Source organism: Salvelinus sp. IW2-2015, linkage group LG25 (assembly GCF_002910315.2).
Source record: "Salvelinus sp. IW2-2015 linkage group LG25, ASM291031v2, whole genome shotgun sequence".
Taxonomy (NCBI): domain Eukaryota; kingdom Metazoa; phylum Chordata; class Actinopteri; order Salmoniformes; family Salmonidae; genus Salvelinus; species Salvelinus sp. IW2-2015.
Window position 1 is genome coordinate 18,890,270 of NC_036865.1, and position 14,958 is coordinate 18,905,227.

At 41.7% G+C, this 14,958-nt stretch overlaps 1 protein-coding gene across 2 annotated transcripts; it reads left to right on the top strand.

Moving 5' to 3' along the window:
- Nucleotides 1-1,588: 1,588 nt before the first annotated feature.
- LOC111952053 (dnaJ homolog subfamily C member 9) lies at nucleotides 1,589-14,804 on the top strand. 2 transcript variants are annotated; one of them, XM_023970499.2, is made up of 6 exons: nucleotides 1,589-1,838; nucleotides 10,106-10,292; nucleotides 10,403-10,543; nucleotides 10,845-11,099; nucleotides 11,189-11,275; nucleotides 11,369-14,804. In XM_023970499.2, exons 2-6 carry the CDS (start codon nucleotides 10,119-10,121, stop codon nucleotides 11,474-11,476), a joined length of 765 nt encoding a protein of 254 aa, XP_023826267.1. In that variant the 5' UTR covers nucleotides 1,589-1,838; nucleotides 10,106-10,118; the 3' UTR covers nucleotides 11,477-14,804. The 2 variants fall into 2 exon arrangements, with proteins under 2 accessions (XP_023826267.1, XP_023826268.1); XM_023970500.2 differs by having other exon boundaries at nucleotides 10,117-10,292.
- Nucleotides 14,805-14,958: the final 154 nt, after the last annotated feature.

A 14,958-nucleotide genomic window follows, 5' to 3' on the forward strand; every position in this document is an offset into this window, starting at 1 on the left:
TCCTGGTATCAACATTCATCACTATCCTCTTTTGGTTGACTTGTCGCTTTGCTTAGTTAGTTGAGAAAACAAATTGAGAGATCAACGCACCCCTACCCTATACTAACTTGCATTTATTTATCTCTAGGCTACTTGGATGATTACTACAAAACTAAAGAGTAAGACTAAAGATCATAAATGTATCATAACAAATATCTCAAATCTAAAGAACATGATTTAAAATACTTTCGATGACAATATTATTGATATAGAGGCAATAATGATTGAGAAATCACTGCACTTCCTGATTTGACCTCATTAAGAAATGCCATGACTGAATTCAAACTTGAGTTGGTTTTTGGGTGTCTCTTGTGTGTTTTAAGGTGGGAACAGGTAGCCAAATTATATTGCCAGTTAGCTTCAGCTGGCTGGTGTGCAATAGTGGCGAAGTTGTTTGGACATTGGATAGCCTATCTCTGGGGATAGTTAGGAACTGTCAATGATTTACACAATGTAAATGGGACAATATTTTAATGTTGCACAACTTTAAGGTGACTAAATTATTTAAATTCATATATGAATTTCTGGTTTGATGTTTTTAGGTCATTGAAATTTGACTTTAAAAAATATTGTCCCATGTACATTATATAATTTACTTATGGTCCCTAACTAGCCCCATAGGGATATCGAATGGTCCATGCCATCTGGAGTACGTCCCTACCCCATTGAAGTTGAAATTTAAAATGGTACGGGATGGTTAGGATTTAGGGTAGGTATGTCCCAAGGATCCCGGATAACACTGACAAATATCAAACAAAATTGACCATGGGCTTTACAATGGCATCGCCTGCAGCTACTCCGAATTGATGATTACTTGGGAGCTGCCAGCTGTGGGCAGGCTTAAATTAATCCAAGCCAAGGAAAACTGTTAGGATATTATGCTTCATTCGGTTACATTTTTCCCCCCTATCAATCTCAGTTTTGGACAAGACTGACTTTATGACCAACATTTACCTATTTACACTTTGTAGTCAATTTTGACACTATAATAAATGTTTCTGACTCAATTCCACATAGGCCATTTAAAGAACGAGAAGTTTTGTAGGCGAAGTCGCTCTTTAAGTCACTGTTTTTTTTCCACTGTTAAAATTTCGTGGTATCCAATTGGCAGTTACAGTCTTGTCTCATCGCTGCCACTCCCGTACGGACTCGGGAAAGCCGTGCGTCCTGCGAAACACAACCCAACCAAGCCGCACTGCTTCTTGATACAATGCCCGCTGAACGCGGAAGCCAGCCGCACCAATCGCGTTTTGAACCACGTGCTATAAGACCCAAACGGCGTTTCATACGACAGAGCCTGGACTCACTCGAACCCAGATTCTCTAGTGGCACAGCTAGCACTGTGATGCTGTGCCCGACCACCCCGCTACTCGTTAAGTCACTGTACCTGCTTCAACAGACAGAATTGGTGTTCATCAACCTGTGCCTAAAATGATTGACACAAATGGGTCGTCACTAGTTACCACGGTCAGAAAGACATAAACCCCGCCCATTAAAAAAAGTATCTTCTTAAAATGAGATTTGAAAGCTAACCTTCACCAAACTGTTAACTGTATGCCTAACACTAACCTTAAATTAAGACATATTAAGCACGTTTTTCATTATATTTTACGATAGACTTTGTGGCGGTGGTAACTAGTGAAAGCCACACAAATGTAACATACGCTAAAAAACGTGACCAAGAGAGGTACGTTTACGCTACGTACACTCCGTTGACAGGACAGCGCGCCAAATTTTGTAAACAAAGCAAGTGAAGCTTTCAACCAGTTATCCACCATTTTGATAAAGAAGATTTCAAGGTAGGTAGAGGTTTTAAAACGCTTTTACAAATAACGTTATGAATAATGTATGCAGACAATAATTGTTTTGTTATAATTTACAGGGGCTTTTAAAAAAACAACAAAGGGGCGACATTGCCACTGTTTTAGTAAACAAGAGGGCTGGAGAAATGTAGCCAAGTAACGTTACGTAAGCGAACCACTCAAAATCCATGGACAAACCTAGCTATGCATGCATACATACAGTAACTACAAGGACTGAACATCAATGGGAATAAAATTGCAGTTTTAATCATGTTTTGAGGCTATATAGTGTTAGCCTAAAATGTCATTGTTTACAAACAATGGAGTTAAACAATTATTGTATTTTGGGTTCTGATGGGGTACAGCAGTTGAACTAAGCTCATTAGTGATTTATAAGTTATATTCTTCAAGAATCATTGGCTATAACGTTATGTGGTTACATGTCTCCAGCCCTTAGTGTTATATATATATAAATACACAGTTGAAGTCGGAAGTTTACATACACCTTAGCCAAATACATTTAAACTCAGTTTTTCACAATTCCTGATATTTAATCCTAGTAAAAATTCCCTGTTTTAGGTCAGTTAGGATCACCACTTTATTTTAAGAATGTGAAATGTCAGAATAATAGTAGAGAGAATGATTTATTTCAGATTTGATTTATTTCATCACATTGCCAGTGGGTCAGAAGTTTACATACACTCAATTAGTATTTGGTAGCATTGTCATTAAATTGTTTAACTTGGGTCAAACGTTTCAGCTAGCCTTCCACAAGCTTCCCACAATAAGTTGGGTGAATTTTGGCCAATTCCTCCTGACAGAGTTGGTGTAACTGAGACAGGTTTGTAGGCCTCCTTGCTCGCACACGCTTTTCCCACACATTTCTATAGGATTGAGGTCAGGGCTTTGTGATGGCTACTCCAATACCTTGACTTTGTTGTTCTTAAACCATTTTGCTTGGGGTCATTGTCCATTTGGAAGACCCATTTGCGACCAAGCTTTAACTTCAATTGTCTTGAGATGTTGCTTCAATACATCCACATAATTTTCATCCCTCATGATGCCATCTATTTTGTGAAATGCACCAGTCCCTCCTGCAGCAAAGCACCCCCACAACATGATGCTGCCCTCCCGTGCTTCAAGGTTGGGATGGTGTTCGTCGGCTTGCAAGTCTCCTCCTTTTTCCTCCAAACATAACAATGGTCATTAAGGCCAAACAGTTATATTTTTGTTTCATCAGACCAGAGGAAATTTCTCCAAAAAGTACGATCTTTGTCCCCATGTGCAGTTGCAAACCGTAGTCTGGCTTTTTTTAATGGTAGTTTTGGAGCAGTGGCTTCTTCCTTGCTGAGCAGCCTTTCAGGTTACGTCGATATAGGACTTGTTTTATTGTGGATATCAATACTTTTGTACCCGTTTACTCCAGCATCTTCACAAGGTCCTTTGCTGTTGTTCTGGGATTGATTTGCACTTTTCGCACCTAAGTACGTTCATCTCTAGGAGACAGAATGCATCTTCTTCCTTAGCGGTATGACGGCTACCTGGTCCCATGGTGTTTATACTTTCTTGCTATTGTTTGTACAGATGAACATGGTACTTTCAGGCATTTGGAAATTGCTCCCATGGATGAACCAGACTTGTGAAGGTCTACAATTGTTTTTCTGAGGTCTTGGCTGATTTCTTTTTGTACTTTTCCCATGATGTTAAGCAAAGAGGCCACTGAGTTTGAAGGTAGGCCTTGAATACATCCACAGGTACACCTCCAATTGACTCAAATGATGTCAATTAGCCTATCAGAGCTTCTAAAGCTATGACAATTTTCTGGAATTTCCCAAGCTGTTTAAGCGCACAGTCAATTTAGTGTATGTAAACTTCGGACCCACTGGAATTGTGATACAGTGAATTATAAGTGAAATAATCTGTCTGTAAACAATTGTTGGAAAAAGGACTTGTGTCATGCACAAAGTAGATGTCCTAACCGACTTGCCTAACTATAGTTTGTTATTAACAAGAAATTTGTGGAGTGGTTGAAAACGTTTTTAATGACTCCAACTAGTGGTATGTAAATTGTATATATATACAGTACCAGTCAAAAGTTTGTCAAAAGTCCAGTCAAAAGTCTGTATATACAGTACCAGTCAAAAGTTGGACACACCTACTCATTCAAGTCTATTTTGTACTATTTTCTACATATGTAGATATAATAGTGAAGACATCAACACTTTTTTTAGGTTTTTTTTGTTGCTATTTTGCACCCAGTAATCTCTACTTGCACATCATCATCTGCACATCTATTCCATCATTAGTCCTTTGTCCTTGTCTTGTCGTGTACGCGTGTGTATATATTATTTTACATATTTCTTCGCATATCTTTTATATATTTTTTTCCAAAAACTTCAACTTCAAAAACATCTCCTGCAACCCGCCTCACCAATTAAAAAAAAAAAAAAAAAAGTATTATTTACCTCAAATCTGAATCCACAATAGAAGCTAGCCAGAAGCTAGCCAGAAGCTAGCCAGAAGCTAGACAGAAGCTAGCCAGAAGCTAGCCAGTTTATGCCTAAAGTTAGTTATCAGCTAACCACGGTTGTGGTCATCAGCTATCCTTTTAGCTCGAAAAGCTATCGCCATGTTTTGTACAACGCGACTCCAGACCGAACACTGGACCTATTTTTCTCTCCATATCCCCGGATTTCAACCGCAAGCTCTGGACATTTACACCTGGATATCGCAGCTAGCTAGCTGCTATCAGTGTGACTATTGGCTTACGTCGATCCCGGAGCAAACATCAATTATTCCGGAGCTAGCCAGCTGAAGAGTTCTATCAGCCACATCCTGGGCTACAAATCACCTATCGCGGACCCGATAGGCCGATGCGGAGCCCCACCGAGCTTCACCGACTGGACTACCGACGTTGTCTGCCCGAGGGAGTTATCCAACTGGCCCCTCCGTCGCGACGTTACCTGAACGCCCATCTCCGGCTCGCTAATCGTGTAGCTGTCTTATCGGCTGCTATCTGAAATAGGTCTATCGGACTATTTTTCTTGGGTCACTATAACTATATCTATTTTGCCAATTGGATTGATCCCTCTACACACGGAACCGCACTAATCTACCATCGGCGAAACGCACGAGGTGGCTAAAAACAGACCTCCATCCTATGCTAACTTGCTACCGATGGCCGGTAGCTGTCTGAATCGCGCGTTACCCTCCAACCACCTCACTACTCACTGGACCCTTATGATCACTCGACTAAGCATGCCTCTCCTTAATGTCAACAGCCTTGTCCACTGCTGTCTGCCTGGTTAGTGTTTATTGGTTATTTTCACTGTAGAGCCTCAGCCCTGCTCTTTATACCTTATCCAACCTTTCAGTTCCACCACCACACATGCGATGACATCACCTGGTTTCAATGATGTTTTTTAGAGACAATATCTCTCTCATCATCACTCAATACTAGGTTTTACCTCCACTGTATTCACATCCTACCATACCTTTGTCTGTATAGCTATTTTTATCGCCCCCAGAAACCTCTTTTACCCTCTGTTCCGGACGTTCTAGACGACAATTCTCATAGCTTTTAGCCGTACCCTTATCCTATTCCTCCTCTGTTCCTCTGGTGATGTAGAGGTGAATCCAGGCCCTGCAGTGCCTAGCTCAACTCCTATTCCCCAGCGCTCTCTTTTTGATGACTTCTGTAACCGTAATAGCCTTGGTTTCATGCATGTTAACATTAGAAGCCTCCTCCCTAAGTTTGTTTTATTCACTGCTTTAGCACACTCTGCCAACCCGGATGTTCTCCGCCATGTCTGAATCCTGGCTTAGGAAGACCACCAAAAATTCTGAAATCTCCATTCCTAACTACAACATTTTCAGACAAGATAGAAACGGCCAAAGGGGGCGGTGTTGCAATCTACTGCAAAGATAGCCTGCAGAGTTCTGTCCTACTATCCAGGTCTGTACCCAAGATATTTGAACTTCTACTTTTAAAAATCCACCTCTCTAAAAACAAGTCTCTCACCGTTGCCCCTGCTATAGACCACCCTCTGCCCCAGCTGTGCTCTGGACACCCATATGTGAACTGATTGCCCCCACATCTATCTTCAGAGCTCGTGCTGCTAGGCGACCTAAACTAGAACATGCTTAACACCCCAGCCATTTTACAATCTAAGCTTGATGCCCTCAATCTCAACAAATTTATCAATGAACCTACCAGGTACCACCCCAAAGCCGTAAACACGGGCACCCTCATAGATATCATCCTAACAACAACTTGCCCTCTAAATACACCTCTGCTGTTTTCAACCAAGATCTCAGCGATCACTACCTCATTGCTGCATCCGTAATGGGTCAGCGGTCAAACGACCTCCACTCATCACTGTCAAACGCTCCCTGAAACACTTCAGCGACGGGCTTTCTAATCGATCCTGGAAGGATATAGATCTCATCCCGTCAGTAGAGGATGCCTGGTTATTTATTTTTTTAAATGCCTTCTCACCATCTTAAATAAGCATGCCCCATTCAAGAAATTTAGAACCAGGAACAGATATAGCCTTGGTTTCTCTAGACCTGACTGCCCTTAACCAACACAAAAACATCCTATGGCGTTCTGCATTAGCATCGAACAGCCCCGTGATATGCAACTTTTCAGGGAAGCTAGAAACCAATATACACAGGCAGTTGAAAAAGCAAAGGCTAGCTTTTTTCAAGCAGAAATTTGCTTCCTGCAACACAAACTCAAAAAAAGTTCTGGGACACTGTAAAGTCCATGGAGAATAAGAACACCTCTCCCAGCTGCCCACTGCACTGAGGACAGGAAACACTGTCACCACGATAAATCCACTATAATTGAGAATTTCAATAGCATTTTTCTACGGCTGGCCATGCTTTTCCACCTGGCTACCCCCCCTGGTCAACAGCACTGCACGCCCACAGCAACTCGCCCAAGCCTTCCCCGTTTCTCCTTCTCCCAATCCAGTCAGCTGATGTTCTGAAAGAGCTGCAAAATCTGGACCCTCCAAAATCAGCCGGGCTAGACAATCTGGACCCTTTCTTTCTAAAATTATCTGCCGAAATTATTGCAACTCCTATTACTAGCCTGTTCAACCTCTCTTTCGTGTCATCTGTGATTCCCAAAGAATTGGAAAGCAGCTGCGGTCATCCCCTCTTCAAGGGGGGGACACTCTTGACCAAAACTGTCTACAGACCTATATCTATCCTACCCTTCCTTTCTAAGGTCTTCGAAAGCCAAGTCAACAAACAGTTACCGACCATTTCGAATCCCACCATAACCTTCTCCGCTATACAATCTGGTTTCAGAGCTGGTCATTGGTGCACCTCAGCCACGCTCAAGGTCCAAACGATATCCTAACCGCCATCGATAAGAAACAATACTGTGCAAGCCGTATTCATTGACCTTGCCAAGGCTTTCGACTCTGTCAATCATCACATCCTCATCGGCAGACTCGATAGCCTTGGTTTCTAAATGATTGCCTCGCCTGGTTCACCAACTACTTCTCTGATAGAGTTCAGTGTGTCAAATCGGAGGGCCTGTTGTCCGGGCCTCTGGCAGTCTCTATGTGGGTGCCACAGGGTTCAATTCTTGGACCGACTCTCTTCTCTGTATCATCAATGATGTCGCTCTTGCTGCTGGTGAGTCTCTGATCCCCTCTACGCAGACGACACCATTCTGTATACTTCTGGCCTTCTTTGGACACTGTGTTAACAACCCTCCAGACGAGCTTCAATGCCATACAACTCTCCTTCCGTGGCCTCCAATTGCTCTTAAATACAAGTAAAACTAAATGCATGCTCTTCAACCGATCGATACCTGCCCGCCCGTCCAACATCACTACTCTGGACGGTTCTGACTTAGAATATGTGGACAACTACAAATACCTAGGTGTCTGGTTAGACTGTAAACCTCTCCTTCCAGACTCACATCAAACATCTCCAATCCAAAGTTAAATCTAGAATTGGCTTCCTATTTCGCACAAAGCATCCTTCATCATGCTGCCAAACATACCCTTGTAAAACTGACCATCTACCGATCCTCGACTTCGGTGATGTCATTTACAAAATAGCCTCCAATACCCTACTCAATAAATAGGATGCAGTCTACACAGTGCCATCCGTTTTGTCACCAAAGCCCCATATACTACCACCACTGCGACCTGTACGCTCTCGTTGGCTGGCCCTCGCTTCATACTCGTCGCCAAACCCACTGGCTCCAGGTCATCTACAAGACCCTGCTAGGTAAAGTCCCCCTTATCTCAGCTCGCTGGTCACCATAGCAGCACCCCCACTGTAGCACACGCTCCAACAGGTTATATCTCTGGTCACCCCAAAACCATTTCTTACTTTGGCCGCCTCTCCTTCCAGTTCTCTGCTGCCAATGACTGGAATGAACTACAAAAATCTCTGAACTGGAAGCACTTATCTCCCTCACTAGCTTTAAGCACCAGCTGTCAGAGCAGCTCACAGATTACTGCACCTGTACATAGCCACTCTATAATTTAGCCCCAAACTCAACTCTCCCCCTACTGTATTTATTTATTTATTTTGCTCCTTTGCACCCCATTATGTCTATCTCTACTTTGCACATTCTTCCACTGCAATCTACCATTACAGTGTTTTACTTGCTATATTGTATTTACTTCGCCACCATGGCCTTTTTTTTGCCTTTACCTCCCTTATCTCACCTCATTTGCTCACATTGATATAAACATATTTTTCTACTGTATTATTGACTGTATGTTTGTTTTACTCCATGTGTAACTCTGTGTTGTTGTATGTGTCGAACTGCTTTGCTTTATCTTGGCCAGGTCGCAATTGTAAATGAGAACTTGTTCTCAACTTGCCTACCTGGTTAAATAAAGGTGAAATAAAATAATCTATCACTCTAGTGTTAATGCTAAATTGTAATTATTTCGCCTCTATGGCCTATTTATTGCCTTATCTCCCTAATCTTACTACATTTGCCCACACTGTACATAGATTTTTGTATTATGTTATTAGCTGTACGTTTGTTTATTCCATGTGTAACTCTGTGTTGTTGTTTTTGTCACACTGCTTTATCTTGGCCAAGTCGCAGTTGTAAATGAGAACTTGTTCTCAACTGTCCTACCTGGTTAAAGAAAGGTGAAATATATATATTTTTTAAAAGATGGAATCATGTAGTAACCAAACAAGTGTTAAATAAAGTAGCCACCTTTGCCTTGATGACAGCTTTGCACAATATTGGCACTCTCAACCAGCTTCACCTGGAATGCTTTTCAACAGTCTTGAAGGGATTCCCACATATGCTGAGCACTTGTTGGCTGCTTTTCCTTCACTCTGAGGTCCAACTCATCCCAAACCATCTCAATTGTTTTGAGGTTGGGTGATTGTGGAGGCCAGGCAAGTCTCTTCTTCTTTGGTGACCTTTAGTAGTGGTTTCTCTGCAGAAATTTGACCATGAAGGCCTGATTCACGCAGTCTCTTCTGAACAGCTGATGTTGAGGTGTGTCTGTTACTTGAACTCTGTGAAGCATTTATTTGGGCTGCAATTTCTGAAGCTGGTAACTTCAATGACCTTTCCCCTGCAGCATAGGTAACTCTGGGTCTTCCTTTCCTGTGGCGGTCCTCATGAGAGCCAGTTTCATCATAGCGCTTGATAGTTTTTGCGACTGCACTTGAATACATTTTCAATGTTCTTGAAATTTTCCGCATTGGCTGACCTTCATGTCTTAAAGTAATGATGGAATGTCAGTTTAATTGTTCTTCGGTATTTTCTTAGGCACACACATACAAGTTCAAATCCTAAGCTACGCCTTGCTCAGACAGTCTGTTTTTCCACTATACAGATACATTGTTTAATCTAATCCTGACTAAAACTACACACATCATCAGATTATAATTTTATGATTCTAATCAATTATAAGGTTTCAGAGTGGAATTATTTACCAAATAGGGCTATCTTCTGTATACCCGCCTACCTTGTCACAAGACAACTGATTTGTCTCAAACGCAAAGGAAAGAAATTCCACAAATTAACTTTTAGGAAGGCATACCTGTTAATTGAAATGCATTCTAGGTGACTATCTCATGAAGCTTGTTGAGAGTGCCAAGAATGTGCAAAGCTGTCATCAAGGCAAAGGGTGGCTACTTTGAAGAATCTCAAACATTAAATATGTTTAGATTTGTTGTACACTTTTTTCGTTACTACATGATTCGATGTGTGTTATTTCATAGTTTCAATCGCAGATTTCCCTTTTAACCTAAAGTTGACCGATAGGGATGTGGCTACTCGACCAGTGTCAAGCACTGTTCAACACCTCCAGCCTCTATGGGGTGCTGGGCGTCTCCAAGGAGGCGACAGACGCAGAGATCCGACACAGCTACTACAAGGTGTCGCTCAGGGTTCACCCAGATCGTGCTCCCGAAGACCTGCAGGCAACAGAGAAATTTCAGGTGGGAAAGTGTCAACTAAAACACCTACTCAAACCTGCAGTTAGCCTAGTTCACCTAGCTAACTGGTTAGAATTGTATTTTACTGTATTTACCTAGCCCCTTTCTTTCAGGTGCTTGGGAAGTTATATGCAGTGTTGAGTGACAAGGAGCAGAGGGCAGTGTATGATGAGCAGGGACTTGTGGCTGAGGAATCTGACTCACTGCAGCAGGACCAATGCTGGGAGGAGTACTGGAGGTTGCTGTTCCCTAAGGTAGCCTAACTATATAACTATCTAAAGCTGATTAACATCTTCACCATACACCATACTTTTTAGGCCCTCCTGAGAGAACTTTTCTTTTTCATACCGTAGCCATAAAATAGTCACTAGACGTGTGTAATTTTGAGTAATGTACCTTAATCATTACAAGACTGTCATCAGCATCACCCAGTACCATCTTCCTCTGTATCTCCCCAGCTTCTTGACTTTCTTTATCCGCCTGGAAGCAAATAACAAACACCCAGTATAATGTCACAATTAGAATTTGTTATACCAACCATCTCTCCTTCATTAGATCACATTGGAGGACATCCAGGAGTTTGAGAGGAAGTACAAAGGCACGGAGGAGGAGAGGCAGGATGTGATGCAGATTTACCTGCAGCACCAGGGGGACATGGACGCCATCATGGCCTCAGCCCTGTGCTGCTCTCAGGAGGACGAGCCCAGGATCACAGCCCTTATACAGACAGCCATCCAGGCAGGGGAGCTCACGGCCTACCCTGCATTCACCCAGGAGAGCACCAGGAAGAAGAAAACACGCAAACAGAAGGTACAGTGTGCTTTAATCAAATACTTCCTCGGTTGGTAATTTTTTTTAGTTCACATTTGTGAGAATACTTTGTTGTTATTTCCTTCCAGGCTGATGAAGAAAGACAAGAAGCTGAGGAGATGCAGAGAGAGATGGGACTCAATGATGCTGATGACAGTCTTGTACTGATGTTAAAGGTAAGTTGAATCACACAACCAAGATCTTAACTGGTGACTGTTTTAGGCGTTCAGGTAAGGCATTAATGGTGTGTATTTCTGTCTCGTTAACAGCAAAAGCAGAAGTCCAGAGAGCAGAATTTTAACTCTTTCCTGTCTGACCTGGAAGCCAAATACTCCAAGGGAGGAAAAGCCAAAGCAGGAGGGAAAGGAAAAAAGTGAAGACTTCAAACCCTTGAAGTTAAGACAAGGTAGAAGTTAAGGTCAAATTTTTATCAAAACTTGACACCTGCATGCCCCCTAGTCACACATCTATCACGTATTTCTATACAAATTATCTTCTTGATCTAAGCTCCGCTAGCACCTCTGCTGAAAGTAGAACATGGCTTCTACTGCAGTGAGGTGAATTGTCCCAGTACTTAAACAGCCCCTCTATTCCCTGGAATGTCTCCTGTGGCTTACACTAAGCCCTCATCACGTTAAGGTTTGTTAGGAAAACATCTAATACCTACCTTTTAGTTGGCGTCTCTCTAAGGCTTGTCTTTTCTCTTCCTGTTAAGGTATGCTATGTGAAACCCCAAAGTTTTGTGCTTGTCTTTTTTACATGGGAAAATAAAAGTCATGTCCTTATAAAAGTACAAAGCAGCCAGTCGAAGCATGTCAGTGTTCAAAAGGCTTTTGTTCCTCCCTGTATAGTTGGACTTGCCATTCGGGTCATCCTACGAAAATTGTCTTTCCTGTCCCCTGCCTTAACCACCAGGAAAAACACTTATGTTAGATAATGACATGTTGTTTTAATTTAAGTGTTTTGTTAATAAAACATATGTAAAACAGATATTGCAAACTATTTATATATAGTGCGTTCGGAAAGTATTCAGACCCCTTGATTTTTCCCCCACAGTTTTACTTTACAGCCTTATTCTAAAATGTATTAAAAAACATGTTTTTCCTCAATCTACACACAATACCCCATAATGACAAAGCAAAAACTGTTTTTTAGAAATTTTTGCAAATAAGTATTCAGACCCTTTACTCAGTACTTTGTTGAAGCACCTTTGACAGCGATTACAGCCTCGAGCCTTCTTGGGTATGACGCTACAAGCTTAGCACACCTGTATTTGGGGAGTATCTCCCATTCTTCTCTGCAGATCCTCAAGCTCTGTCAGGTTGGATAGGGATCGTCACTGCACAGCTATTTTCAGGTCTCTCCAGAGATGTTCGATTGGGTTCAAGTCCGGGCTCTGGCTGGGCCACTCAAGGACATTCAGAGCCTTGTCTCAAAGCCACTCCTGCATTGTCTTGGCTGTGTGCTTAAGGTCGTTGTCCTGTTGGAAGGTGAAGCTTTTCCCCAGTCTGAGGTCCTGAGCACTCTGAAGCAGGTTTTCATCAAGGATCTCTCTGTACTTTGCTCTGTTCATCTTTCCCTTTATCCTGACTAGTCTCCCAGTCCCTGACACTGGAAAACATCCCCACAGCATGATGCTGCCACCACCATGCTTCACTGTAGGGGTGGTGCCATGTTTCTTCCAGATGTGACGCTTGGCATTCTGGCCAGAGTTCAATCTTGGTTTCATCAAGATTCATCTATAACGTAACAAAATGTGGAAAAAGGGAAGGGGTCTGAATACTTTCCAAGTGCACTATATATACACAGTTGAAGTCAGAAGTTTACATACACCTTCGCCAAATACATTTAAACTCAGTATTTCACAATTCCTGACATTTAATCCTAGTAAGAATTCCCTGTCTTAGGTCAGTTAGGATCACCACTTTATTTTAAAAATGTGAAATGTCAGAATAATAGTTGAGAGAATGATTTGTTTCAGCTTTTATTTCTTTCATCACATTCCCAGTGGGTCAGAAGTTTACATATACTCAATTAGTATTTGGTAGCATTGCCTTTTAAATTGTTTAACTTGGTTTCAGGAAGCCTTCCATAAGCTTCCCACAATAAGTTGGGTGAATTTTGGCCCATTCCTCCTGACAGAGCTGGTGTAAATGAGTCAGGTTTGTAGGCCTCCTTGCTCGCACACGCTTTTTCAGTTCTGCCCACAAATTTTCCATAGGATTGAGGTCAGGGCTTTGTGATGGCTACTCCAATACCTTGACTTTGTTGTTCTTAAACCATTTTGCTTGGGGTCATTGTCCATTTGGAAGACCCATTTGCGACCAAGCTTTAACTTCAATTGTCTTGAGATGTTGCTTCAATACATCCACATAATTTTCATCCCTCATGATGCCATCTATTTTGTGAAATGCACCAGTCCCTCCTGCAGCAAAGCACCCCCACAACATGATGCTGCCCTCCCGTGCTTCAAGGTTGGGATGGTGTTCGTCGGCTTGCAAGTCTCCTCCTTTTTCCTCCAAACATAACAATGGTCATTAAGGCCAAACAGTTATATTTTGGTTTCATCAGACCAGAGGAAATTTCTCCAAAAAGTACGATCTTTGTCCCCATGTGCAGTTGCAAACCGTAGTCTGGCTTTTTTTAATGGTAGTTTTGGAGCAGTGGCTTCTTCCTTGCTGAGCAGCCTTTCAGGTTACGTCGATATAGGACTTGTTTTACTGTGGATATCAATACTTTTGTACCCGTTTCCTCCATCATCTTCACAAGGTCCTTTGCTGTTGTTCTGGGATTGATTTGCACTTTTCGCACCTAAGTACGTTCATCTCTAGGAGACAGAATGCGTCTCCTTCCTTAGCGGTATGACGGCTGCATGGTCCCATGGTGTTTATACTTGCGTACTATTGTTTGTACAGATGAACGTGGTACCTTCAGGCATTTGGAAATTGCTCCCAAGGATGAACCAGACTTGTGAAGGTCTAAAAAAATAAAAAAAATAAAAAAAATGTGGAGGTCTTGGCTGATTTCTTTTCCTTTTCCCATGATGTCAAGCAGAGGCACTGATTTTGAAGGTAGGCCTTGAAATACATCCACAGATACCTCCATTTGACTCAAATGATGTCAATTAGCCTATCAGAAGCTTCTAACATTTTCTTGAATTTCCCAAGCTGTTTAAAGGCACAGTCAACTTAGTGTTTGTAAACTTCTGACCCACTGGAATTGTGATACAGTGAAATATTCTGTCTTTAAACAATTGTTGGAAAAAGGACTTGTGTGTCATGTACAAAGTAGATGTCCTAACCGACTTGCCAAAACTATAGTTTGTTATTAACAAGAAATTTGTGGAGTGGATTTTTTTCCCCACTCTAAATGTCATACATTAGAAAGTATTAGGTATTTAGTGGATTACTTAAACTAATATCAACTAAATATAACTAATTTACAGGGAATAGCTCTCCTTCAATTTCATATCAATGGTGTTACGCCATTAAATACAATTTTAAAAGGCAACATCCTTGTGAACTTTTCCTGGGTCAAATGTTCATTGGAGCTGTTTTTGAAAAGCACATGGTGAGTCTGCAGTCTCTTCATGTTAGCAATTTGATCATTCATTTGGTAATTTCATGCGACGCTTTAAGATCGGTCGCTGGTGTTAGTTTATAGTATGGGGAAAAGGAAATTTGATTAAAATAATTTATCAAATCACATGATTTAAGTCATTTATTCACAATTTAAGAAGTGTGGTTTGAGCTACTGTGGCCACCATCTTAGATATTCTATTTTTTTTCACTGGTTATTGTTCCTGCTGTTTTTATTAGAACAGTCTGATGACTTGTCACTGGTGTTATAGAAGAATGTG

What these genes read in the sequence shown, in the direction of transcription:
- LOC111952053 (XM_023970499.2), top strand. Translation starts at nt 10,119, where the DNA reads ATGTGGCTACTCGACCAGTGTCAAGCACTGTTCAACACCTCCAGCCTC. An exon ending in AGGCAACAGAGAAATTTCAG is followed by an intron (nt 10,293 to 10,402) that starts GTGGGAAAGTGT and finishes CCTTTCTTTCAG; the next exon opens with GTGCTTGGGAAGTTATATGC. An exon ending in GTCTTGTACTGATGTTAAAG is followed by an intron (nt 11,276 to 11,368) that starts GTAAGTTGAATC and finishes TCTCGTTAACAG; the next exon opens with CAAAAGCAGAAGTCCAGAGA.